Genomic DNA, 26,376 nt, shown 5'->3' with positions numbered 1-26,376 from the left:
GGCTGTCTGTCTGGCTTTCTGGCTTCAGCACTTCCTGCTGATGAAGGATCAGGTCTCTTTGTTTTTTTCTTTTTTGCTAAGCCATTAGTTGTTAAGAGGCATAGGGGTTTGCAGGAAGTGCTTGCCAATCTGATTATCTAGCTTTTTCTGTGCTTTCCCTGATAAGACACACTCCTACCATGAAGTCCTGGGAATATGTGCTATAATTTTCATACTTTTAGTGTACAAAGTGCTTCACAACACTTTGTCTCATTCATCCTCACAACCTCTTTGTTAGGTAGGTCATTTATATTCTTAATATATCTAGCATCACTATTGGAGTGGGAAGGAGGAGAGAGAGAACATCCATCTGGAAAATTAATATTATTAAAACCTACTTGCAGTTATTAATTGGCTATGTAGCCAAAAACACCATTTCAGTTACGATGTCTCAGCCTAATCTACTTCACAGGGTTGTTGTAACAATAAAATATGGGAGGGGACCATGTATGCTATCTTGAGCACCTTGGAAGACAGGTGGGATATACATGTAATAAATACAAAAATGTAGAGACTCATTTTTCATAGTATTAAATATTATTTATTAATTAAATTTATATCCCACCCTTCCAGAAGGAGCCCAGGGAGGCAAACAAAAACACTAAAAGCACTTTAAAACATCTTAAAAACAAAAGACTTTAAAACCTATTAAACAATTTTTTTAAAAAAATCTTAAAACAAAACATCTTAAAAACAACTTTTAAAAAATCTTAAAAAGCAATTTCAGCACAGATGCAGACTGGGATATGGTCTCTACTTAAAAGGCTTGTTGAAAGAGGAAGGTCTTCAGTAGGTGCTGAAAAGAGATGGCGCCTGCCTAATATTTAAGGGGAGGAAATTCCAAAGGGTAGATGCCAATACACTAAAGGTCCATTTCCTATGTTCTGCTGAACAGACCTCCTGACAAGATGGTATCTGCAGGAGGCCCTCACCTGCAGAGTTCAGTGATCGACTGGGTATATAAGGGGTAAGATGATCTTTCAGGTTTGCTCAAGCCTGAACACATTACAGATGCAGGTATCTTTGCAAGGTGATCAGGTTGTAGTAGCAGGTTAGAGAAACCAAACGGAAATAATTTTTTTAATCATGGCACTCCTCAAAATACAAAGGGTTTTACAGCTACTAAACTGTTCCTCTTTACAATAAACCTGTGCACTGTTAGGCTGAAAAGATACCACCTTGCTTTGTGTTTAAGGCTGTGTATATTGTACAGTGCAAGCACAGAACTGGTATTGGATGCAGAATTCAGTATCCTGAAATCCTCAGCTTCTATTTTTTTTCTAAAGCAAGTTGCTAGCTCTTATGGCTGCAAGATATAAAAGTATAAGTGTCAAGGCAACATCTGGCTATGTTTCAGAAGACAGTTGGAGGGTCTGAGAAGGGATTTCTAGTGGCCAGGAGGGCAGACCCTGAGTAGCTCCTGCCCCCTTTTTATGACAAGGATTTAAGCCAAGGTAAGTAAATATATATGAACATTTGCTTAAAATAAATCAGCTTATAAAGATTGCACAGTTTAGCTTGCTATGGCACAAAATTTTGGTTTTTCTTAGCACAATGTAAACACAGCTGTGTGTCCCACAGATGTCCAGAATATGGCGGTTTGTTCTTGCAAATACACACCCAAGGCAATACCCACTGCACCAACACATGCCGCACATGAAATAGCAGTGGTTTTTTTGGTTAGGTTTCAAAAAATCCAGCTCATGTTATTGCTCAGCTCTGAGTCTGCAAGTCTTCATTTCTCCTTTCAGTCTCTGAATGAAAACAGGCATTTATTCTGTAGCTGGCATTATAGATATTAACAGCCTCAGCAGGTGGTCAAGGACTGTCATTGGTTTTGCCATAAGCCAGGAGATTTCTCTTTCTTCTTTGGGCCAGCAAATAGGTATTATTTGCAGGTGATTATGCTTTTTTGCAGAGAGATACAAGCGTACTATCCAATTTCAGCAGATGCTTCACCCACCCCTCCAAGCTTGTACATTCTTTACTAGATTTAGAATTTTTCCCTCTAGGTAAATTCACACACAAGGTACCACAATGACATCAACAGCGATGGATGGCTTCCTTCTGTTAAACAACCATGACAGCTTATAGAGTAATCCTAACAATGTCTACTCAGGTAAATGGGGTTAGGATTGCAGCCTTAAAACACCACCAGGGTTGGTCAATGTGATGCCCTCCAGATGTTGGACTACAGCTCTCATAATCCTTGGCCATTAACCATCCTGGCTGGAGCTGATGGGAACTGGAGCCTAGCAACATCTGGAGGGCATCACTCTGGCTACCCCTGCAGCCAGGCAGTTTTAATACCATCCCCTCAAACACAAATGCCTTTTGATGGAGGCAGTTCTCCAGGTCAGCCTGTGTGACATCTGGTGATGGCCCATCAAGTGATGTATTGAGTGATGTATATACAATGTTTGTGTGGTGACAAGGTTCTCTGAATCTTCTGAGGAAGGTGAGAAAGGACCGCAACAAAACTATGTGTGACAGCTGCCAATGCAAGGGCTGTCTATCTACCTCAGCCACACCCTTCAGTCCTGCAGCATAATTTTACACACTACAACTTCCTGCATGGAAAGGACTTCTGTACAGGACAATGCACACGCTTGGGAAGGAAGCCATCATAAGGGAGACCTGAAGCAAATTACATGCATGTAGTCACACATGTCTATCCTCACAGGGAAGGCATGCATTTTCCTACACTGAAGTATTTTTCCCCCTAGGAAAATCTTAATGTGTAAAATAGACCCAAGATGTGTAAGGTGGGCTTGGGGATGGATGAGAGGGAACAGTACTCCACAGCGAAGAGAAGGAACTGAGGAGGAAAGGTAAGGAAGTGCACAGGTGAAGCAATAACCTGTAGGTTGCTTGTGTGCTTATTTTGCATACATTTGAACTTTAATTGAATTGTCATAGTTTGAATTTCTTTACCACTTATTACCCCTATTTCATTGTCATAATAAATGTACTAGTCTTTAAGGTGCCACAAGACTTTTCACTAGTTTTGTCAGCTGTGATGACCTATATGTTGCTAGCTGCATGTTGCTAGCCACCCCTACTGTACACAGTTGCCCAGAACTAAGTCTCACTGAGGTCAGGGGGTTTAATTGAGTATTTGAATAAGCATGTATTTGACTGAACGGTTAAGAGAGAAAATGCTGGCTAGGAGGGAAGCGGAGAGATAAACAGAACTGGTGAGGATGTCAGGAAACTAGGGGTGAAAGCAAGAAGCATTTGCTCTGTGTGTGAGCGAGCAAGTGAGAGAGAAAGAGAGAGAGATCAACCACCATAGGCCAGGGAGAAGCAAAAGCACTGCAAGCACTTCCACCAAAGGTTTCTGCATGCAGCTCAGAAAGGCTACCCTCCTCAAAAAGCATGGAAATGATCATACCGGCCCTCCTCTCCTCCTCCCTCCTATCACCTCCCTTTTGCCCCTTCCCCCCTTCCTTCCCCCCTCCCCTTCCTTCACCCCTTTCCCCCTCCCCTTCCAATCCCCTCTCCTTCTCCTCTTTCCCCCCTTCTTTCCCTCTACTCCCCTCCCCCTCCCCCATAGTCAGTTTTACCTATCCTAGCCATGATTGCACAGGAGTAAATTTCATTGAACTCAATAAGCATGCAAATGATCTTGCACAGGATCCCATTTCTTACCTCCTGGATTAAAAAGCCGAGAAATTCACTAATAGGCAACAAACCTTTCAGTTTAAGAATGAACCTATACAAAACAGATGTTTGTATTAAACTTTAAAAAGCAGGGAAATTGGGCAGCTACAGTGAATGCACCAGGGGAGCAGGAGACCTGACCTCGTCTCTGAGATATTGTACTGCCCTACAAATTTGTAAAAATGCAAACACAATTTGAGCTGGTCTTTCACAGTCCAATCCACTTCCTGTGTAGCTTGGAAGAATTTGGTAACATGTTCTTCTGAGCATATGGTGAGTGGTGGTAACACCTGCAATTAGCCCAAATAACAGAAATAAGATGTGCTGTGTTGATCTTGTTTTAGCAGGGAGGAAGCAACAATATTAAAACAGTTGATATAGTTCAGATGGTCACTTTAAATATGTTTGATTTATTTTGCAATTTTTGTGAAGTTTCCTGTAGTAAATCATTTTCTTTTGCTTTTGTTTCTGTGAATATGTGAAGAACAACACTTTGCAACACTAAAAAAAATTTCCACAAACAACTGTGGAATAATGGCACTGACTGTTCTGCAGAATAGTTTCCAATGGACATGAGGAGTGTCTCAGTTTGCACAAGATGAAATGGGGAGGTGAAATATATTCTAGCAAAATTATAGGTGTGCTCTATGTTTTCAGTTGACCATGCCCACCTTTCCTTAAGTGGAGTAGTTTAAGCATAGCAGGCTGAAAACATGCATCTTGGGCAGGCCAAGTTTATTTTTTCCAACAACTAGAGTCATGTTGTGATCAGTCTGATTTTACATCAAACTGCAGTTTCAGATTCAACTGTTAATGCACCCAAAATAGAAATAGAGCATAACCTCCAGTTTGAAACACAAAAGGCTGTCTTCACCATCATATGACACTGACCAATAAAAAGGCTTTGAAATTAATAAAAATAAATTTGACAGATTTCTGGGATGAATAATGAGGGAAATAAAATTTTCTAGTTTAGATTCTCTGTAGAAACATTAATAACACAGGAAAGAAGCAAAGTAAGAAGAACACCAACAAATATACACAAATGTAATTCTCCATCTTTGGAGATAGCAGGTGTTGCCACCTCTCACCATATGCTCAGAGACATGTTACGAAATTCTTCTAAGTTACACAGGAAGTTGATTGGACTATGAAAGACCAACCCAAATTGTTTGCATTCTTACAAATTTGTACGGCAGTACAATATCTCAAGGTGGCTTCCCACTCCCCTGTGCATTCACTGTAGCTGCCCAATCTCCCTGCTTTTAAAATTTGATAGAAATATCTGTGGGCTATAGGTACATTCTTAAACCACAAGGTTTTTTGCCTATTAATGAATGAATAATTATAAGATAGGCTGGGTTACAATGTTCTAAACTTTAAAAAAAGGAGATTTCATTCAGGGATGCACAGAAAACTCATTTTCCTGACAGGGTGATAACAATTATATTATATTGCATTTTAATGCGGCTTTTCTGCCATGGCCTTCAAATATAGGTCTTAGTAGACCTGTCTTGCTGCTTCTTCCAGAGTCCTCTAACATATTTAGCCGTCCTATTCCATTTTTATCGCCAGATCAATGGAGAGAATCAGTGATCCATCTCCTCGTGCTCTAGCAGCACCAACACACACGGTGGGAAAAGACCCTCATCACGAGCGACACCCTTCTCAGATTTTTCCCAACCAAAGCAGCCTGTCCCTGACGCTCAGGTCCTCTGTAAGGTCCATCATGAAATTCAGTGGGACTTCCTTCTGAAGAAACGCGCACAGGAGGAGCCGGTTGCAGGGAAGACGGTGTTTCTAGCAAAATGGAGGGTGGTCGCCGTCTCGGGTAAGGTTAGGGCAGAGCAGGTCGCCTGGGGTTCCACCCCCTTTCCTTGCCGTCATCTTTGCAGAGACAACACGTTGGGCTGGGTGGTTCCCTTTCCCAGCCGATGGGGCTGCAATGCGGGTCTCTGGGCCGCATCCAAGAGAGGAGGAGCCTCCTGCTGCCCCCCTCCTCTCCAGTTCACGACTTGGGTGCCTATAAAGCGACATTCCCAAACCCGGCGCTTTCTTCCTCCCGCCAATAACCCCTTCAATCTCTCTCTCGTGGTAGCCGCCGCCATGAGCCACTCCAGCAGCATTCGCGCCACCTCATACCGTCGCACTTTCGGGCCACCCCCTATGCTGTCCCCGGTGTCGTATTCCTCATCCCGCCTGGCCTCGTCCTCTTCGGCCACGCGGCTGCTGAGCACGCCTTCCCCCGGGGCCTCTTTGCGCTCCTACCGCGGCAGTAGCGGCGCCGCGATCTTGCGCTCCACCAGCACACCGGCGCCGCCGCGCTACGCCTACAGCGCCGAGAAGCTGGACTTCTCGGTGGCCGAAGCCCTGAACCAGGAATTCTTGGCCACGCGGAGCAACGAAAAGCAGGAGCTGCAGGAGCTCAACGACCGCTTCGCCAGCTTCATCGAGAAAGTACGCTACTTGGAGACGCAGAACACCACCCTGCTGGCCGAGCTGGGCCAGGCCCGCTCCAAGGAGCCCACCCGCGCCGGTGACCTCTTCCAGGAGGAGCTCCGCGAGCTCCGCAGGCAGGTGGACGCCCTGGGAAAGGACCGCGACCGCCTGCAGGTCGAGAGGGACAATCTGGCTGAGGACTTGGTCGCTCTCAAGCAGAGGTGAGCGCCGGGCGGGGCAGCCCGGACGCCTGGGTCTTAGGAAAAAGGGGACGCGGGTAGGGACAATCGCGGCCTGATCCAGAGAACAAAACGGACCTTCAGCCTTGTAGATGATTTTAAATTTGGTGAGGGGAGGTTAAGGCCTGGGTTCTCCTTTAGATGGCAGGAGGATCCTGGAAAAGATTGGATAAGAAACCCATATATACTGGCTTTTTACAAATCCGGATTTAATTGGAGTCAAATCCTCCATACCCATTTTAAATGCCAAAATGCATCCTTTGGGATTGCCTCTGAGGGCGTACAAAGTCACTTTCCCCACCTCCTCATTATTCAGGAACCTCTGCTAATTCTCTCCGTTTAGGAATAGGGAGGAGGGTTTCCTAGCTAGACTCACGTTCTGGCACTTCTCTCTAACACCCCCCTCTGAAAAGAGGAAAAGATTTAATTGGTGGTGATAGAACAGAGTCCTGATTCCATGCCCCCTTGCAAACTGTGAGTTACAGCAGGATAGACCAGGGGAATGAACCCCAAAGAAGAAGATCTTTTATTGATCACAGCAGAGAGCCATCCAGTCTGATCCCTGCCTTCTGCCTCTAACCCCCAGGAGTCCACTGAAGCAGCCTAGCCATGGGTAGATCAGGAAAGGTTCAAAAAGTGAACCTTGTGCCTCTCCTCCCCTTTAAATGGTAATATAATGTATTAGTTCGCTTATTTCAAAATGTGGTTAGCCAACCCTGCTGCATTTGGGGACCCCCTGCTTATTTTATTGACTGTGGCCCTGGGCTTCTTCCCTAAAATCCTTCCCTGATGCATAGAGTTGGGGAATTCTGGGGTCTAGCCATTACTTCCTTAATTTCCAGCTCAAAAGCAAAACACTAAAAATAAATCTAACACATAAAAATTCTGCACCATACAGTATGTTGTTAATAAACAATCAATTAATCCTATTAATAAATGTGCATTATTAATGAACAGATGACTAAATAAATCTATACATTTCTTTCTGCATTTAATGCAAATGCTGAATCACTGCTCGACAAACAGAATATCTTTTCTTATGTTTTCTAGCCATAAGCAGTGATGGAAGATAGTAATAGTCCTAAGAGAAAAGGTTTAAAGTTGCGTCACCGTAAACCTGAGATCCAGCATTTCTGGGTCCTGTACCCAGTGCTGCGGAAGGGTCTGTGATAAAACAAAAATCCTAACCCTGCTTGCCTGGGAGTAAGCCCCATTGAATTCAATAGGACTTACTTCTGAGAAAGCACAGTTAAGATTGTGCTGTTAGGCTGCAGTCCTATGCATCCTTTTAGGGGAGCAAGCCCCACCGAACCCACTGGGACTTTCTCTTGAGTATCCCTAGACTGGACAGGGGTAGTGGCATCTCCTAGTTTTGGTTCCACCTCTCGGTGGAGGTTGTGGACAGACGGTTAGAAAGGGTCAACGGAAAACTGTGTTCCATCCAGAACTCTACGGAGGGATAGATTTTAAACAGGCACATGGTAAAAAGATGGCTGGAGAGATGCAGGAGTCCTAAGAAGGTTGCCCCCCCCCCCGAAAAGAAGAATAATTCCTGCTTGGTCCTTGAGATGAGCCAGTGGAATTGGAAGGGTGTGGTGGGGATACTTCTCCACTAATGAGATGAGACCAGCAGGCATGATGGTGGGGGGGGAAGGATAGATGGTGATGGGCAGAAACGCAAGGAATCCAGGAAAGAGGGAGATAAGCTGACTACATGAGGTGGGACCCTGGATAAGTGGTGCCTGGAAGGAACAGGCAGAGGATGGTGGTGTGTGAAAGGCGGGATGAACTTCTACCACTTTGTGTCATCCATTAGGTGTCTGGATGGGGCAGGCAGAAAGGGGACACCTATTTCTGGAACTTGGTAAGGGGGAAACCGTGGGGTGTGGTGAGGGAGCTGCCACAGCAAGAATCCCTTTAGGTGAAGAGCTCTTGATTTGATACAGTGGGATCCATGTGAGTTGGCAAGTAGGTGCCAGTGTGGGTGGGGTCGCAGCAGCAGCAGCAGCACCGGCCTCATTAAAGTAAGGGGTGTGTAGTACATATGGGGGCCCCATCTGACACATACAGGAGACTGGATCCTCACAGGAGGCAATAACTCTTGTGCATACATTGCCACGTTGAAAATGAAAAATGAACCAAACCACAGCCTAGAAAACCTGAGTCTGCATTCCCCGCGGCACTGTGGGGTGGGGTTTGAATCTCCGCATCCTGGCACTGCTTCTGTGGTAGCAGATGGGGATGGGGGTGGGTGGGGAGAAGAGAGGGGGACAGATAAGATGTGCATAAGGAGCTGAAGCCTGGAAGAGAGATGGGGCGTGGTCCCTTTAAAGGATGCAGAAGGATGATGGAGCTGTCTATTCTCCAGCCTGCATGTCCTGGCTTCTGAGTTAGCCCAGGGGCTTTGGCAGATGGTGAATGCATCAAAGGGGAAGGGTGTGGCCAGATGACAGGGTCCATCTGCATCTTGAAAAGCAGTTTTCTCCAAAGGTGGATGATTTATTTATTATTTATTTCTCACATCTAGAGCCCACCTTTCCTCCAAGGAGCTCAAGGTGGGGTACTTGGTTCTCCCCTCCTCATTTTATCCTCACAATAACCCTGTGAGGTAGGTTAGGCTGAGAGACAGTGACTGGCCCAAGATCATCCAGTGAGTTTCATGGCTGAGTGGGGATTTGAACCCTGGTCTCCCAGATCATAGTCCAACACCCCAAACGTTAACACAACACTTAACCCTGAAGAAACATGGAATGACAGAGGGCCTCTGATGTCACTGAAGCCAATTCAAAGCATTTCTGGGATTGTTCCAGTTTCACTTAATCCCCACCTCCTCTAACCAAATCTTCCCAGTCCTAATCATGATACTTAATTACTCTTCAATTTCTGTGCTTTTCTCCAGCATTGACTATCTGATTTGAATGGATCTGCAGGTGTTCTGTACAGCACCTAGCAAACTAGCTAAATGTAAGGTGGATGGAGAAGTTTATTTGGCATTCTGCTGTTGTACAGTAGGTGTGGCAGATGCCGGCAAGGAACGGTAATGGCAGGACCTCCTATGTTTAGCTAATTTGACTGGTGGTTACATCCAGCTTGGCCCCTGAAAGCAGAATCCAGAGGGCAGGAAGGGATAAAAGACAACTATTTCTGCCATAAGGAGAATGACACTGAGGTGTATGCAGTAGGGCACAAGCTTGATCAGAGTGGTTGGACAGAGTAGCCAAGATTTATTTATTTATTTATTATTTGATTTCTATCCCGCCCTTCATCCCAGCAGGAGCCCAGGGCAGCAAACAAAGCACTAAAAACACTTTAAAACATCATAAAAACAGACCTTAAAATACATTAAAACAAAACAACTTTAAAAACATTTTTTAAAAAGCTTTGAAGACATCTTAAAAACTATGCTGACCAAGTGGTCGAATAAACTGATTGATTGATTGATCTTAAAAAAAGGCTTAAAAAATTGTTTTTTTTTTTTAAAAAAGGCCTTCTGATCTGTCTCAGAGCGGCAGAGTATGGTATTAATGTCATCCTTGCTTATGACTACATCTTGCCAACATAGGGCCTACCTGACTTGTCACCCTTTGTTGCTGCTGTGAATTCACCCACCAGCAAGGCACCCAAAAAGGAAAAGGGAAGAAGGCGGCTCTAAAGAGGGCAGCTTCAAATTCCGACCAACAGGCAGCGGCGTCACTAGCGGGAGTGCGGGGGGGTGCGGACCTCTGGTGCGTGCTGTCCCAGGGGCATGGACAAGGTGGTTGGGCTTGTGTGTGCGTTTGTGCGCATGCACGTGCACTCGAGGCCAGCCACCCTGTCCATGCCCCTGGGAGGGCGCGCACCGGAGGGGCACCCAGCCGGAGAAGGCCTGGGAACGCCGGCTCGCCTCCATCGCCCCGCCAACGCTGCTCCCGATCTCGCCTGCCCACCTCCGAGGAGTTGGAGCAGCCTTGCCAGGCAACAGCGCGGGGCAGGGCGGCTCTGGGTGTCACCCCCCTCATGGTGACACCCGGGTGCAGGCCGCACCCTCCGCACCCCGGTAGTGACGCCCCTGCCAATAGGTGGCCTGGTTAACTAGGTGGGAGAGGAGAGAATAAGTGATTGGGCTCCTAAAGTCCTGCTGGGGCAGATCTTGCCGGCTCCAGCCCTCTAATGCTCGGTAGGCACGGAAGGAATTGCAGGGGTCAGTGAACCCCTGGGCCTGACTGAAAAATGAAATTGCTGCTTAATGTATGGCCATAATCTCAGGCACCATGCCCCTGTTCCTCAAGTGCGATACGTAGCAGAGAACCATTGTTTCTGAAGTAGGCCAAGCTCCAGGGAAACCCTGGGCTCTGGAAAATGCAAGGAATGGTTCTCCTGCAGCAGTGTAAGAGTAGTAGGTGGAGGGTGCAATTGAATGTAATATTCCCTGCATGATGACATTGTTCCAAGGTCCCACAGGTGCTCCGGGAATGGTTCTACGTTGCTGGAAATACTCAGTGCTAGGGCTCGAAATCTCCATTCCTGAGGATCCAGCACAGTGACGCATGCAGTGTGAGGCTGGCCTAGACAATCGCTCTTTGCTACTAGTTGAAGACCTCTCTGAATCAGACGATCTCGTGATGTTCAGTGCCTTGCTGGGTGTGGACTTACTGGTCCTCTTCCGCCTAGCTACCTCCTTGGATTTTGAGGCGGTACACAGGTGACCCACTTTCTCATTGAGCTGTGAAAGTCACTGTGATATCTTGTGTAGCGTGCCCTCCAGTTTTCTCCCCATTTTGGGGCTCTTCACGTTGTCGGAGTCGGGCTGGGCTCTTCTACCCACCTCCCTCTTCCTAGGGTGAGAGAGGGGTGGTTTCCTCTTAGCAGCTGCTCTTGTCATTGGTGCCATGTTCTCCAGGCTCCTCCCAAACTCGACGAAGGAAAAGATGAAGATGGTAAACTGTAGAGCAGTGGTTCCCAACCTTTATGAGTACAGGACCCCCTTTATAAGCTTAAAACCTTTTGTGACCCCCTCCCCCCAGGGAGGCAGGCTGGCTGCCAGGAAGGAAGGGGAAAAGCAGCCTTTCTTTGTAGCCTTGCTTCTTTTTGCTTCACAAAAAAAGCCGTCTCCTCTCATTCTGAGTAAGGGTGTCGTCAGCAGCAGCAGTGCAAGGAGATGAGAGTCAGTGATAGTATTCCCCTCTTCTTCCTGGTAGCTCCACCCTCAGCCTCCTTTGGCATCTACCATGTGTTCTATAGGCAGATGCCTGCCCTTGGTGTGCCTGAAAGACACTCTGGCACTTCAGCAAAAATCCTCCCCTCTTGTTTGGGGCAAGGGGGAGGTGTCATCTGCAGCGGGAAGCAGAAAGTGTCCAGGGAGTGAAGACTAAAAAAAAAATTCATTTCTTTACTATTCGTGGCCCCCTCTGATTACTTCATGGCCCCCCTGGGGGTCACGGCCCACAGGTTGGGAACCACTGCTGTAGAGTTAGTCCTATTTCTAGTTCTTTGCTGCTCTCTGCCCTCTACAGGCTGGATGAGGAAATGCACAAGCGTGAAGATGCTGAAGGGAACCTGGTTTTGTTCCGCAAGGTAAGGAAGGCTATAGGCGGGGCAGAGCAAGGGGAGGGACACACTTAGCTCTCTCGTGCCCATTTGCACACTTACACTTGGGTACCTGCAGGCTCACAGCGCGCTCTGCCGTTTACAAGCTGTCATACATGGATGAGTGCACCCTTACTATGCATTGGTTCTATCAAAGGCCCAAGCCTGGTTCTTGAACGCAATTTTTGGCAGCCAGGTGGCTGTCTATTGTGCTGAACCAACGAATCCTACTGCGTCCCTTACCCCTACACCAGCTTGGCAGATGAGAATCTTGTTTGCTTTCCCCTATCCTCCACTGGTCCCTCATGCGTTTGAAGTTATAGCAGAAAGGGATAGATGACCTCCTATAGCTCTGACTGTTGTTCATTTCTCTTCCCCGACATGGCAGGATGTGGACGATGCCACCCTTTCCCGGCTGGAGCTGGAGCGCAAGATTGAATCCCTGATGGATGAAATTGAATTCCTCAAGAAACTGCACGAAGAGGTAGGGGACATAATTGGGCGGTCCTCTGGGCAGAGGACAGATGAGAGGCTCCCTCGTCTCTACTACTTCTCCTGCGAGTGGCTTACTTTGCGGCTTTTCACATTCCAGCTGAACCCTGCAAAAATTGGCCCATCTCATTGGACAAGTGTGATGTGCCCTGGCTGCTGCTGCTTCCCCTGACTGTAGAAGGTTGTGGGATGTTTTCCCCCAACTAAGTGGCATGCTGCTGGGGATGGTGGCAGCCTTGGGAGAGAGGCAGGGGCTGCAGGAGAGGCAGTAGAACTGGGCATGGGTTAGAGGAGATTATGTGGATGGGTATCGTAGGAAGAGATGGACCCCATGTACAGGACTTTAACATTTGTGATGCCTTGAGAATTCTGCAGAAGCCATTTTGCTTGTGTTCCATCTAGTGGTGAATAGCAGAAATGCAGTTGCATCCCCAGCCCCACCCTTAGGAGTGTGAGCAGGATAGCTTGTATCCAGGGTTATGAATGTAGGTTATGTAGGCTTGCAGGACTGATTCAGCTGAGAAACCTTTACATGTAGCAGATAGTCGCTCACAACCTTTTTCTTTTTACTTTTTTGTCTACCTGTGAATAAGAGAAATACTGTTGCATCCCCAGCCCCACCCTTGGGTGGGATTTTGTACTAACTGGCTCCTTGAAATAGCTGTGGGGCACAGTACAGTATGTGTGCATAGCGCAAGCACCATTCTGAAAGTATTTTATGTCGTGCACATATTGGATGCTGCTGCAATACACCTGTTTTTACCCTTTAATATAACAGACCAAAATTTCAGTACCCAAATAAATTCCTGCTCAATTAACTCTTAACCCACTAATTTCTTCTATGCCAGTACGTTATCACCCCCCATCTCTTTCTCTTGTCCAGTGTCATGCCATACATACACACATTTTCCTAAACTGTGGCCTGCATGGCCACAAGCTTCGTTCAGGTGGTCCAGGGCATGTCTGTACAATTAAAAATCATACAGTATCTAGCATAAATGTAAATGTATTGCCTTCAAGTCGATTTGGACTTATGGTGACCCTATGAATAGGGTTTTCATGAGGCCGAGAGGCAGTGACTGGCCCAAAGTCACCCAATGAGCTTCATGGCTATGTGGGGATTCAAACCCTGGTCTCCCAGGTCGTAGTCCAACACTTTAACCACTACACTACATCACACCGCATAGCACATTACAATTGCTACGACAAGCAGAAAAATCATGAAGTGGTCTTCTGAGACCCTCAGCAATTTCAAGTGGTCTGGGGGGGGAAAGTTTGGAGACTAAATGATTAAAGCAACCAATTGTTCTTATCCAGAAACTCTCAGGTCCTCATCTTACCCCTGAACTCCTTTCGCAGCTATCTGAAAACTACCACAAATTTCAAGTAAAATACTAATGTATTTGGTTAATTAATTTATTTCATTAATTCTGGATAATTAGTCCACCCCTGAACTGGCTCCAGGGCAAGCAGCTTTTTGTGAATTCAGCGCCTCAAAGACCTTGTGTGCATGAAATAAGTAGTACACTACTGTCCCCTCGTGCTAATGACTCCTATGAGGAAAAGAAGGCAAAAAAAGCTCAGGATAAGAAAAATAACCGGAATCCTGTGCACTATCAATGGCCTTTCCATAGATTTCAATTTATGCGAGCAATCCTATATCCGCTTACTCAATGGGACTTACTTCTGAGCAGACATGTACGAGATTCACTGTAAGAATAACAAGGGAGCAGGGTTCCCTTTAGTGGAAGGTCTTACTGTGAGATGGGATTCCCCCCCCCCCATCCCTTCAACTAAAAGCAGCCAGAGTGCCCTGGTGTTCTTGGCTGCTATCTGTCCTTTCTTGCTGCTTCACAAACCCATTGAAAGCAGCAACAGGAGCTCAAGGCTCTCTGGGGTTGGAGGAAGGGAAACTGTCATTTCAATTCCTCCCCCTTACTGGCCCAGCTAGCCCTGATATCAGCGATTTGGAGGACGTTGTTGGCTGCTGCTAGTCCATCAAGAGTCAGGCACATACGTGTGTGTGTGTGTGTTTCACTGCAATGCCTGCACCGCAGCTGACAGCCTGATGTCCACACAGCTCTTGAAGTGCGAGCAGTGACGTCCTCCAGATGGCAGGGCACCCTCCCCCTGCCAGCTTGTAAGTCACTTGGGGTGGGAGCAAAGCTGCTCTTGTACTAGGGAAAAGACCCTAATGCCCCAGTGCAGTTACAGGCCCGGTGTATGAGCAGGATAGTTTGCATCCAGAATTATATATGTAGGTTCTCAGGGCTGATCCAGCTGTGAAACCCTTGCATGCAGCGGATAGTCGCCCACAATGTTTTTTTGCTTTTTCATCTGTCTGTCTGACGTATCCAACATTGGTGGGCATGATGCTTCTGCTCTGTGTGAGTCTTGTTTCCGGTGGACTCCCAGGTCTCGTTGCATGTACCTGCCCAGCCCTCTGTGCACTACTAAGTATTTGCTTTACCGTGTACGGTGTTATTGAGCCTACAAGGGACATGGATCTGCTTGCGGGTATGTGCTTTTGCATCTGACGGCTTCCTCTTTTGTGGTGTCTCCTTGTTTGGTGTGGCCCCATGTGTGTGATTTGTCATGAGATGTGTCCGTGTCCCTTTGTGTGACTAACCTGTCTCCATCTATGTCTGGTGTGTGCAGGAGCTGCATGACATGCAGGTGAGCATGCACAGCCAGCAGCAGGTGCAAGTGGAGGTGGAGCAGGCCAAGCCGGACCTGACAGCAGCCCTGCGAGACATCCGCAGCCAGTATGAGAGCATCGCAGTCAAGAATCTGCAGGAGGCTGAAGAGTGGTACAAATCCAAGGTGCATAAATCAATTTTTTGTATTTAGTATTTGTAAAAGTATTCATATGCTACCCTCTCATAAAGTACCAGCAATATGCATACAATAAACATATTTTAAAAAAACTATTAAAAACAGAACAACGTCGTCATTAAAATGACTGGCTAGTCAAAAAAGGTTTGAAGCTGCATAGGCCTGTCAGCATAAAAGACACCTGAAAGTCCAAAGTGAGGGTGCCTGCAGACTCTCTGCCGGAAGAGTGTTCCACAGCATGGTACCAGTGAGATGAAATGCCTGACTTCTAGAGGAACCACAGGTTCCTCACCCCTGCAGTAGAGTCCCAGGACTGCCTGCCATGACTTACAGTGCCCTCTCATCAAAACACACACATCGTTCATTACTGAATGTCAGGATGGGAGATGGTCCATGGGGGTCTTTCCCTTCTCTCTATTGGTTGCCAATTTCTTGCAGTTTGCTGACCTGTCAGATGCAGCCAATCGGAACCATGAAGCCCTTCGCCAGGCCAAGCAGGAGATGAATGAATCCCGGCGCCAGATCCAGAGCCTCACCTGTGAGGTGGATGGACTCAAAGGAACAGTGAGTATGGCACCCAGCCTTTCCAGCTTTCCTTGCCCTGTTCCCTGACTTGGGCAGCAGCCACAGAGCTCTTTGCTGAGCTCGCTGCTGTTTCCCAACATGCTTGATGCTATTAGAGCCCCAGGGGCTTTGCTACGGGGGCTGCCTGGACAGAATGGGCTTGGTCAACACTTGCAAGAAACCTCCCTGTCTGGCTGAGGACAGGCTTAAGTCCAGGGCCTGTTTTTCAAAGCCGCATTCAGTAGTTTGTGGAAATATTTTGGGATCTGTAATACAACCAACTCTCTCTCAAGCCCTTGCTCAGGAACTTTTTCCAAACACTGGCACTCCTGTTCTAATACTGAGATTTTTTGGGGTGTGGGGAATCTGTCAGGAATATGTAGACTGTTGTTCAGTGTCTGAGAGCCAAACTACACTTGATGTTGTTTAAAAATGTAACCTGTAGTTTGGTCCTGACAGCCAGATTCTGTTTAGATGTTGACAGTACTATCTGTCACTTGAAAAGCATTATGTACTCCCCCCCCTTTTCTCTTCCTCTTCCCTTCATTTTTTTTCCTTTTCGGGCTGAGACCTGATGGGGGAAGTCTGAAGAAAGTGTGTGCTGAGGCTGGGAGGCAAACTGCTGGAGAGCAGGTGTAGTGGTTAGACTGCTGGACTAGACCCAGGTTCAAATCCCCAATTAGCCATGAAGCTCACTGGGCTCACCTTGGGGGCGAGTTAAGAGTCTCTCTCAGCTTAACCTACCTCACAGGGTTGTAGTGAAGATAAAATGTAGCAGGAGAACCACCTACCCTGCCCTACAGTCATTGAAGAAAAGGCAAGATAGATAATTAATGTTGTTTAAAGGGGTAATTGTTTTATTTTTGATGTTTAACACCTTTTTGGTTAACAAATAAATGGATATTGATTAAATTGATCATATGATGACTGGTTATGATAATTTTATCATCATACGAATTTTCTGTCTCACAGTTTAACTTCTGCTCGGGGAATCAGAACATAACTTAAGTAATAGATATGTCATGTATACTCAGTTGGGGATCTACATCTTGCAACCTGAGTAAATTATGCAGATAGTGCAAGCACACATATTTGTGCTTATCTTTCACATACGCCACTCTGCATCTGCTAGTCAGAAGCTCATCTCCAGATATACACTGCTGTTGTAATCTCTCCTTGATGTCCTCTTTTGTGAGTTCATCAGAGATTTCACTAGATGTTGTCCCTCTCATGTTTTCAAGTTTATTGTGAGCCAGTGTGGTGTAGTGGTTAGAGTGCTGGACTGGGATTGGGAGACCATGAAGCTCACTGGGTGACGTTGGACAAGTTACTGTCTCTCAGCCTAACCTACCTCACAGGGCTGTTGTGAGGGTAAAATTCAGGAGAGTCTCCCTGGAAAATGGTGGGATATAAATGCAATAATAATTTAAAAAATCAAAAAATCTTCAAAGCCATAAAGGCTTTGAACACAAAAGCAATTTCTCTGCCTCTCTCTGCTCAGTGGTGCATTTTGCAGTGTGATTGTGAATGCCTACACTCCTGTTTATGTGGCTGTGTCCATTTTGCAGCTGGAAAAATTGGACAACCATCTTCAGCACTTTGTGATTGCTGACCTTGGACCCTGTTTTCAAAATCCTGGGAAGCCAGGCATTAGCTCTGAGTCTGCAGCCTTGCCTTTTCATTACTTGCATGGGAATTAGGAGCAAGATTTCAGAGTCAATGGCCTTTGGGTAAGGTGCCTGGGACCTACATTTTTATAAACATAAGCCCCAGTTCTGCTTCTCTCCCTAGAATGAAGCCTTGCTGAGGCAGATGCGAGATCTGGAGGACCAATATGGGGCAGAGGTGAACTCGTACCAGGATACGGTGGCACGACTAGAGCAGGAAATCCAGCACATGAAAGAAGAGATGGCACGGCACCTGCGGGAGTACCAGGACCTGCTGAATGTCAAGATGGCCCTTGACATTGAGATTGCCACTTACCGCAAGCTGCTAGAAGGGGAGGAGAGCAGGTGGGTGGTCACGACTTCCCTCTAGCTTTGCAGGGTTCAGCCCATCCCCTCACAAGGAGCAGGGGAGGACAGCCTCCGCCTTTGTAGGATGGCAGAAGAGCAATTATAAAAAGGGAGTTCAGGGGCTGGGTTGCCGGAGCTTGTTCTTTTAAAAAAATATTTTTATTTTGCAAATATAACAGAAGAGAGGGAAAAAGAGAGAAAAACATAGGTAGATGTGATTAACAATAAGAATATTCCATCATTTCAAAGGTATAGATTAATATAAGCAGTCCAAACAAGGGAGAGGGCCTTCTCAGTGGTGGCCCCCAAATTATGGAATGATCTCCCTGACGAGGTGTGCCTGGCGCCAACACTGTTATCTTTTCGGCGCCAGGTCAAGACTTTCCTCTTCTCCCAGGCACTTCAGCATGTGTTTTATATTGTTTTAAATTTTTAAATTTAAACTCTTTTAGCTGTATGTGTGTATGGTTTTAATATTGGAAATAGTTTAATCTTATTTTAATGTAGACTACGTATGTTTTTAATTATATGTATTTTTTATCTGGAAGCTGCCATGAGTTCCAGTTTTGGAAAAATGGCGGGGTATAAATAAAGATAATGATAATAATAATAATAATAATAATAATTAAATTGTGTTTTAAATTGTTTTTTAAAAGACGTATCTTAAATTGTATTTGTTTTTAGTTGCTGTAAACCGCCCACAGAGCTTCGGCTATGGGACGGTATACAAGTATAATAAATAAATATGTCTAAATAGGACATAGGAGATTGATGATTATAAGCCACATGTTCAAACATAGAAAGGGCAGTGAGATCTTCAGACCAATGAGTATAAAGTGGTTGGTGTCTTCCAGCCTTGCAATGCAAGTCTCTTTGCCACTTTAAGGGCTCACAGGTGCTTTTGTTGTCCATCTGCTAGTCTCCACACATAGAAATATAATTTAAGATGGTGTGAACATCTGCAAATATAAAGGATTTCTACAAAACAAAGTTGATAGGAACAATAATTTCTGATAAAAAAGAAGGTACCACAGGACATGCCCACATCATATGCCTCAAAGAGGCTTTGAATTGCCAGCATCTTATCTAAGCTAGCCAAGTCATTCCTGCAGGAGCTTATTGTAGTGCTCACTATGGTTTGTTCCCTGCAGGATTGCAGTGCCCATCCAATCCATGGGGTCATTCAGCATCAAAACAACAGGTAAGCTTATAGCTTCATATATGGGATGCATCAAAAATGGATCATGAGTGCTCGTGCATGGTATTGCACACAAAGCGCAGACACCAAGATCTCTTTGTGGCCCTGGCACATATGTGAGATTGTGAGTAAACCAAGCACGTACATTGCTCTCACGTTCATCTCTTGCCCCAATTGATCTGAATTTCACCCACGGATGATTTATAGTTTATTTATGCTGGGAGCACGTTGACTGATTGCGAGACTCTGCTGTAGAAAATCCCCTTTTCTCATCCAGCATAGACATTCTGAGCTTTGTCTTTGTTGCTGCTTTCCCTTGGGAACAGGCAGATAGATGCCATGCCTGCCTCTCCTCCCTCCTTCCAATTCCTTCTTTTCACCCAGCTCAGTCTGGAATCTTCCTTTTTTTTTAGCTGGGCAGGGGGGCGGAAAGGATTGTATTGAAGCTGCTATGACCTCTCTCCTGAATACTTCCCTCTCCTGTAGTTTCAGAGCCAGAGCCAATGGTAGAGATGCACTCTAGGAAGACAGTGCTGATCAAAACCATTGAGACCCGAGATGGAGAGGTGAGTTTGTTACCTTTTTTCCACATGAGACAGGGGGATAAGAGGGGCTCAGACCTGAATTTGGTCTTAAATAGGAGGCAGTGGTGGCTGATGGCTCCATGTTAGTGGGGCAATGGAATCTGCTCCTGGTTTTAGTCCGAACTTCCTTTTTTGTTTTTCATTGTAATCTTTATTAATTTTTTAAACAGTGACAAAACATGTACAGTGTCAGTCTGAACTTTCAAGGAGCTATCCAAGGTTACTTGGACAGCTCCTTGAAAGTTCAAGCTAAAACCCAGAGCAGATTCCACTGCCCCACTGACATGGAGCCATCATCTGCCACTGATAGGAGGAATCAAGAGGATTGTATGTAGGCCTAGAGCAGATGTGGGCAACCTTTGGCCCTCCAGATGTTGCTGAACTACAACTCCCATCATCCCTGGCCATGCTTGCTGGGGCTGATGGGAGTTGTAGTTCAGCAACATCTGGCAGACCAAAGGTTGCCCACACCTGACTGTCCCGTTCAGAGCGAGATCTACGAGGCTGAGACACAGGTGCAATTAAATCTTGTTTTATTAAAGTAATGGATACATCAAAAGCAGTGTGCTTCATAAGAATCTCTACGCTAGCTCACTAGAGTTCCCTAACTACACTCTAGACGTGCTCTGCAACATGTGAAGAAAGTTGACTCAGCAGCGTAAACCGGAAAGCTGCAGTCTTAAGTAGGGAAAGTCTTTGATCGTAATCTCTGACTCCTGCGCAAGTCCGACCTCTGTCCTGTCCGTTTCTCACGGTGTTGCGAGCGGGGTGACAGGGGGCGTGCCTCCAGCGGCTCATCCGAAAGAACCAGCTCCTTAGCAAGAGGCTGTAGGTTGGGGGGCGGAGACACACTTGGAGGCTCCCTCGAGCCGCTCAGTGAAGGGGGAGTTAACGCACGCTCAGAGGCAACCTCCGACGGCTCCTCTGATATGTCTGGGGGTGGCACGCTCTCTTCTTCGGATATCACACCATCCGTGGGAATGGGCCCGAATGCAACCTCACTCTCCCTCCCAAGGTCTTGTTGAGACTCCACCACTCCTGTGTCTTCCACACCCCCTGGCAGCTGGGGAGTCTGAAGCTCATGTCTTTCCCACGCCCTCGTGGGTGAGCAGAGGCTCAACAGTGACCTAGAGCAAAGTGGAAGAAAGGATAAAAAAGGTTTGCATAATTATAAGGCAGTGTTTACTGCAGCTCAGGAGCAGGCTTGATCCTCTCCCCCAACTTGTGCCTTTTCCTGGAGGCTCCAGGCATTTGATAGTATTTGCTCCAAAGACATTTTTGAGAATGCATGTTGCTGCCTCTGCAACACATGGTGATGCAGGTGTGACTACATGTCTGGGAGGCTAGGGTGTGAGTGCCCCACCGTCTGGTTGTAAAGGGTCAGGACTGAATTGCCTTTTGGCCCTTGCTAGACATGACTGTGGGAGGGGGAGAAACAAGCTCAATAAGTACTCTCGAGTTCTGGACCCTGTGTAACAGGGATCTCCAACCTTTTAGGGCCAGTTTGGAATTTTGAGAGAGTGCTGTCGGCATTGGTCACAAAATGGCTTCTACAGGTGCATGGTGTAACACAAAATGGCTGTGCACAACATGGTGTAATAGTTTCAATGCAGGAGAAGCTGAGCTAGTGCAAACAGAAACTGAGCAGGAAGAGCAAATAGTATCTTATGTGTTGTGGATTTTTGAGGGGATATTTATTGATGCTTTTTATGGGTGACATAGGAGGTATTGGTGAGCACACTGGTGCCCATGGTGGTGACCCCTGCTGTATAAATTACACAAGCAATGCAAATTTACATATATTGGCTTGTTTTGCATACATTTTTTCAGCTTACATTAGTCATGGGAAGGGGCAGTGAGGTATGCAAGAGACTGAAGCCACACTGCCGGCCACTGGAAATCCTACCCCACTGCCTCATACTAGCTTAAGAGACATCACAAGGCATTAACTCACACTGGTCAAATCAGAGTAGATTGTCTTAATGACTAGAACGCCCCCTTTTGTATTAAATCAAAAGAAAAAAATGTACCCCGTATCCAGGTATGTCACCTGCAAAGAATTGTAGAATTAATTTGGCCCTGCCAATGATTCTGTGAACAGATGAGCATTGCCCATTCCACTCTCAACAGTGTACCTCTCAAACAGTCTTGCCTCTGATCTTGTGACCTTTTTTTTTTTGTCCCTTGCAGGTGGTGACTGAATCCAGGAAAGAGCAGAGAGCTGAGATAGAGAAGTGATGTCAGCCATCCCAGGCATCTCCCTCCAATGGAGATGGGCACTCAGCTAACCAATGTGCAGAAGTCCCAGCAACAGATTCCCCCCCCACTTCTTCCCTACAAAGCCACACTGGCCTTACTTATCTGTGATGATGGTGAATGATACCTCTTACCTCTGACAGCTTTCCTACACTGTGCCAGGCTTCCTGAGCCAGCTCTCCCCTTTAACATGCACTTCTAGCCTTCCTGGGGGCATCCTGGTTGTGATCCCAGCAATAACCACACATGGGCTGGAGAGTAGGGAACGTCTTCATTCCTGCTTTCCTCTTCCACTGCCTCCTACCTCTTGTACCACACAGTCTCTCATCTTGCCTGTTCCCAGCCGTTCTTGACTTGAAAGGAGAGAAGAGTTGCCTTCCTGCAAAGCATGAGGCCTTTAATTCAAGTCAGCCTGTGCTGGGCAGAGATTGGCCAGATGTGTTTAGATTCAAACGCTGGTGATGATGACAACAGTATTGAGTCTACAGATTTTTCATGGCTGTGCAGCTAGAAAACTCTTCCTGTCTGGCGTCAAGCTAGGCACCCCAACCTAGAAACACCAAAGAGGACCAAAGGTTTGGTCGCAGTCTGTGTTTACTGTCTACCCCTGCTGACCTTGAGACCAGTTCTGTGTGCTGATCGCTGAGACCAATTGCTGCTTACAGGGATTCTCAAAAGTTCTCATTATGAGAATTTTTTAAATCAAGGTGTGTAGGTGTGAGCTGGTGTAGTGTACTGGCTATGAGAATGAGCTACTTTAATCAGGAAGTCCCCAGTTCAAGTCCCACCTCTGCCATGAACTCACTAGTTAGCCTTAGGCAAAGTCATTCTCTCTAAGCCTGTTTCCCCCTCACCATTTGCAATATGGGCAGATGACAATACTGGCTTACCTTGCAGGGCTGGTGTGAGGATTACAATGAGGTAATTCATGCAAAGCGCTTAAAGCATTTAAGAGCGCGATACAGATTATTATTTTATCAATTTGTTAGGTCTTCCCCAGTGTACGCAAGATAAATGCAAATTATTAATTACATGTAGTTTTTTTAAAAGAAATTAAATTTTGCAGGAGAATTTTTTTTTTTTTTAAGGCCACTGGTGAGGAAACTTCTCTGGCCTTTCTGGGGTTTCATTGATTCGTAACACTAAAGGTCCTAGTGACAATCTTAAAACCTAACCCTTTAGCTGTTTACTCAGAAATAAATCCCATTAAACTCTTAGGTTTACTCCTAGCAAACTGTGTTCCTTTTTACAGCAGCCTTAAAATGATATTACCGTGTTTTCAGACAGAGCTCTAGCAATTCACATGGTTAATCAAAGTGGTAGCCCATTTCTTCAATCAGATAAGCATTGGGCCTTGAGGAAGACAATATTTCAAGATCTGAACTTCTTTTAGCAGGAATGGCCGGATTTGTGTCCCTCTTCCCCTTGACATTGGACTCCATCAGCATAGCCAATGATGAGGGATGATGGGAGTTGTCCAACAACATTAGGAGAGCCACAGGTATCCCACCCCTGCCTTACAGCTTCCCCACCATGGTCCCTAAGCAGCCTTCATCTTCTCTGCTACTTTCCTTCTTGTGCAAACCCACCTATTCTGTTCCCCCACTTGCTGCAAGTTCTACAAGGGATGGAAAAGCATCATAGTTGGTTCCATTCCTATCGATCAAGAACACCATTGGACTTTCCCTTCATCTGTATTCAATACCAGGTCGGTATTATAGACATGAGGAAGGCAGATGAGTAAAGAGTCTCTGGAGTACCTGGAAATATTTAGGCTTTGGCTTTTATCACCATCCAGGCTAACACAGTTAAAATAATGTCTAATAAACAGGGGAAAACACATGCATCCAGCAATCGTGATTCCTTAATGTAAGGTTTGATTATGTAATACTAACCCATGCATGTTTACAGGGGGTGCTCCCTTGATGAACAATAATCCCCAGATTCCCAGCTTTCTTTCTTTTTTTTTTAAAGTAAGTTTGTAGCATTTGCAAAACCTGAGATATGAGACAAAATATAGACAGTGTTCTTTTCATTTTTTATGGGAAAAGAGCCTGCTCCCCCCTTTCAGTATTGTACTCCCCCCCCAAAAAAAAATTCCTGCAGATGCTCACGTTCTAACCCCGTAGAAACGTGATATATAATGGCATGACAGGTTCCCCTACTGAGGTGGTGGCTTCTCATGACTGTGCAGGCACTCATATTTTTACCTCCTTTGACACCCAGTCTTCTCTCTTCAGCTCTCCCATATGGTCATCTGCTGTTTTTTCCCTTTCCTCTCATTCTCTCCTTGACATTCCATGTCCCCTAGCCCAGAACTGGCCCACCCTCCACCAACCATTTTGACTAGTGGTTGGGCTGCCCATCTGATTCAAAGTTAAAGTCGCTTGAGCAGGCAGAGGCTTATCTCCAGTCCCAGCACTGTGATCCCTCAGAGATAAGGGAAATGCTGCCTGCTCTTTTGACAGTTTACTGTTACCCTATCACATGAATAATGCTTACCACCAAGCAACTAATACTTCTTAAATGTTACAGTTCATTCACCTGTGCAGCTATTCTGAAAGTAACGCATACAGAAAGACGTGGCTTCTCAGAGGCAGTTTTGACTTGGCTGTTAGAGAAGGTGCAATGTGGCAGACCCAACAGCTAAAGTAGCTTTTCTGGTTGCATCTGGGCAGTTGTATGTGGTCATCTTAGGTAATGCTGCTGCTGCTGCTGCACAGGTTCTAAAACTTGAATCTATCTACTTTTTATCTTTCACAACAGATCATTCGGACTGAGCCATTTAGTTTTTGGTGAGCATTAACTGACAAAAACCATTTCCTTATTTACTCTGTCGGCAAGAAATCTGACATTTTAGGCCTGAAGTTGTCATTGAAGGTGAAGAGTATTCACTCTTACTAGCCATGACACTCTTCTTCCCCCTCCCTTTTCCTGTGGGACACCAATCTGGGATTTACTTCTTGTTTTTGATCCAGTCTTGTCATATTAACAGCCATAGCAATCAAGGAACATTTGCAAAGGAGCACTAGTTGCAAAGTTCTCTCTTGGGAAAAACAGAAGTAGAACTTTCTGGCCTCAAGGGCTGCAATTCCATGCAGAGACTGGCATGTCCAATTCTGTATAGGATTAGGCTGCATGGGAAGTATTTCCTGAGATTATTTATTTATAGGATGCCACTGGCATGTCACTCCTGCTGCTGGATTTCTGATAACCATTTCAGCCTTACTTGTATCTTTTCCTTATCCCCTTTGTGATAATAATAGGCTTTGAAAAACAGGGATCCTCTTTATGGGCTTTGGTGCTGATTTCCCCTGTTTTTGATAGCCATGTTGCTAGCTAGACCTGATAAGAATTCCTGGTGCAAATTCCACCATTAATTGTTATCTTTACCAACACCCTAAACCAACTGCTCTCTCTCCCCTGGCTCCTGTTTAACTTAATTCTCCAGCAATCTCGCTACTTTGCGCTCTGCCCTAGCATTCCCACATATACTGGCTCCCCAAAATGCCCTTCCTTACAACTTGCCTTGCCTCATTAATGTCTGTCTTTAAAAGGAGGATGTAGCATCGTCCCAAGTGACAATTCAAATTCTCCCACACTCCTATGAAGAAGCGGGACACATGGATACTGAGTGGTTGCAGTAGACCTGTTTCTTGATCTCATCTGGCTAGTGACAGTTATCTGAAGACACTTGGCCATTGTGTGGACCTGGCAATGCATTTCTTCCAACCAGCCAATAAATAACATACTGAGGCTTCCTGTGTGTTCTATGGTCCCCCCCCCCCCGCCACCATCTCACACTTACAGTCTCCTCCATAAGATCCTGCGGAGCTCAATGCATTGTTTGGTCAAGTTACATTAGCACATGCAGAAAAGTTTCCCTTTGCTCTGCGCCTGAGCCCAAGGAAGCTGAGCTTGTGAGGATTTTCTCTGTTTCAATGTCAGAAAAAATGTCACCTGCCTAATTTCTGTGCTGCTATAAAAGGCATAGGAACAAGGGCAGGAAAAAAGGTGCCAAGGTTTGTACATCACATTAAACCAGTTCAAAACTAACTATTGTTTAATGTGACTGCACAACATAACACACCTCTCCTCTTGCTGCCGTGTTGCCTGGAAAGAAGCCATAGCCTGGCTTGTTGAGATGGCCAAACCCAGGCTCATGGTTTCATTCTCCCCAAACATAACACAAGTGGTAACCAAAGGTTGTTCTGGGCTTACTGCTCATGGAAACGAGTCACAGGCCCAAGTTCAGACATTGGGACAAGTCAGATTCTGCCTTGTTTCCTTATGGTGGAGCAGGGGTGGATGGCAGTGCTGCTTGTTTTCATTAAATTCATAGCTTATTTCTAACTATGGTTTGTACAAATGGGATCATAAAGATCAACATTTGAGGGCCCTATTATGGTAGCAGAGTGGCCCACACATTTTAATAAATCAACCAATCACCAATGTCTTATCTGTGATATCAATAAAATGATACTTTA

General features: G+C 45.8%; 1 protein-coding gene across 5 annotated transcripts in view; it reads left to right on the top strand.

Annotated features, from left to right (window-relative positions):
• Window positions 1-26,120, top strand: part of PRPH (peripherin) — a 48,891-nt gene extending 22,771 nt beyond the window's left edge. For 2 of the 5 annotated variants that reach the window (XM_061615423.1, XM_061615421.1), the window contains exons 3-11: window positions 5,278-6,362; window positions 11,873-11,933; window positions 12,334-12,429; window positions 15,096-15,260; window positions 15,711-15,836; window positions 17,628-17,848; window positions 19,003-19,052; window positions 19,536-19,615; window positions 21,824-26,120. In XM_061615423.1, the coding sequence (XP_061471407.1) occupies window positions 5,809-6,362; window positions 11,873-11,933; window positions 12,334-12,429; window positions 15,096-15,260; window positions 15,711-15,836; window positions 17,628-17,848; window positions 19,003-19,052; window positions 19,536-19,615; window positions 21,824-21,871 (1,401 nt within the window). In that variant the 5' untranslated portion in view covers window positions 5,278-5,808 and the 3' untranslated portion in view covers window positions 21,872-26,120. Of the gene's footprint in view, window positions 1-1,442; window positions 1,494-2,765; window positions 2,871-5,277; window positions 6,363-11,872; window positions 11,934-12,333; window positions 12,430-15,095; window positions 15,261-15,710; window positions 15,837-17,627; window positions 17,849-19,002; window positions 19,053-19,535; window positions 19,616-21,823 lie in introns of those variants that run through there. The other 3 variants (XM_061615425.1, XM_061615422.1, XM_061615424.1) reach the window with 3 other exon arrangements.
• The last annotated feature ends 256 nt before the right edge of the window (window positions 26,121-26,376 follow it).

The sequence above is a fragment of the Rhineura floridana genome, chromosome 3 (assembly GCF_030035675.1).
Source record: "Rhineura floridana isolate rRhiFlo1 chromosome 3, rRhiFlo1.hap2, whole genome shotgun sequence".
NCBI classification, from domain to species: domain Eukaryota; kingdom Metazoa; phylum Chordata; class Lepidosauria; order Squamata; family Rhineuridae; genus Rhineura; species Rhineura floridana.
The sequence above is the reverse complement of the archived record's forward strand: the minus strand, read 5'-3'. Positions and strand labels throughout refer to the sequence as shown.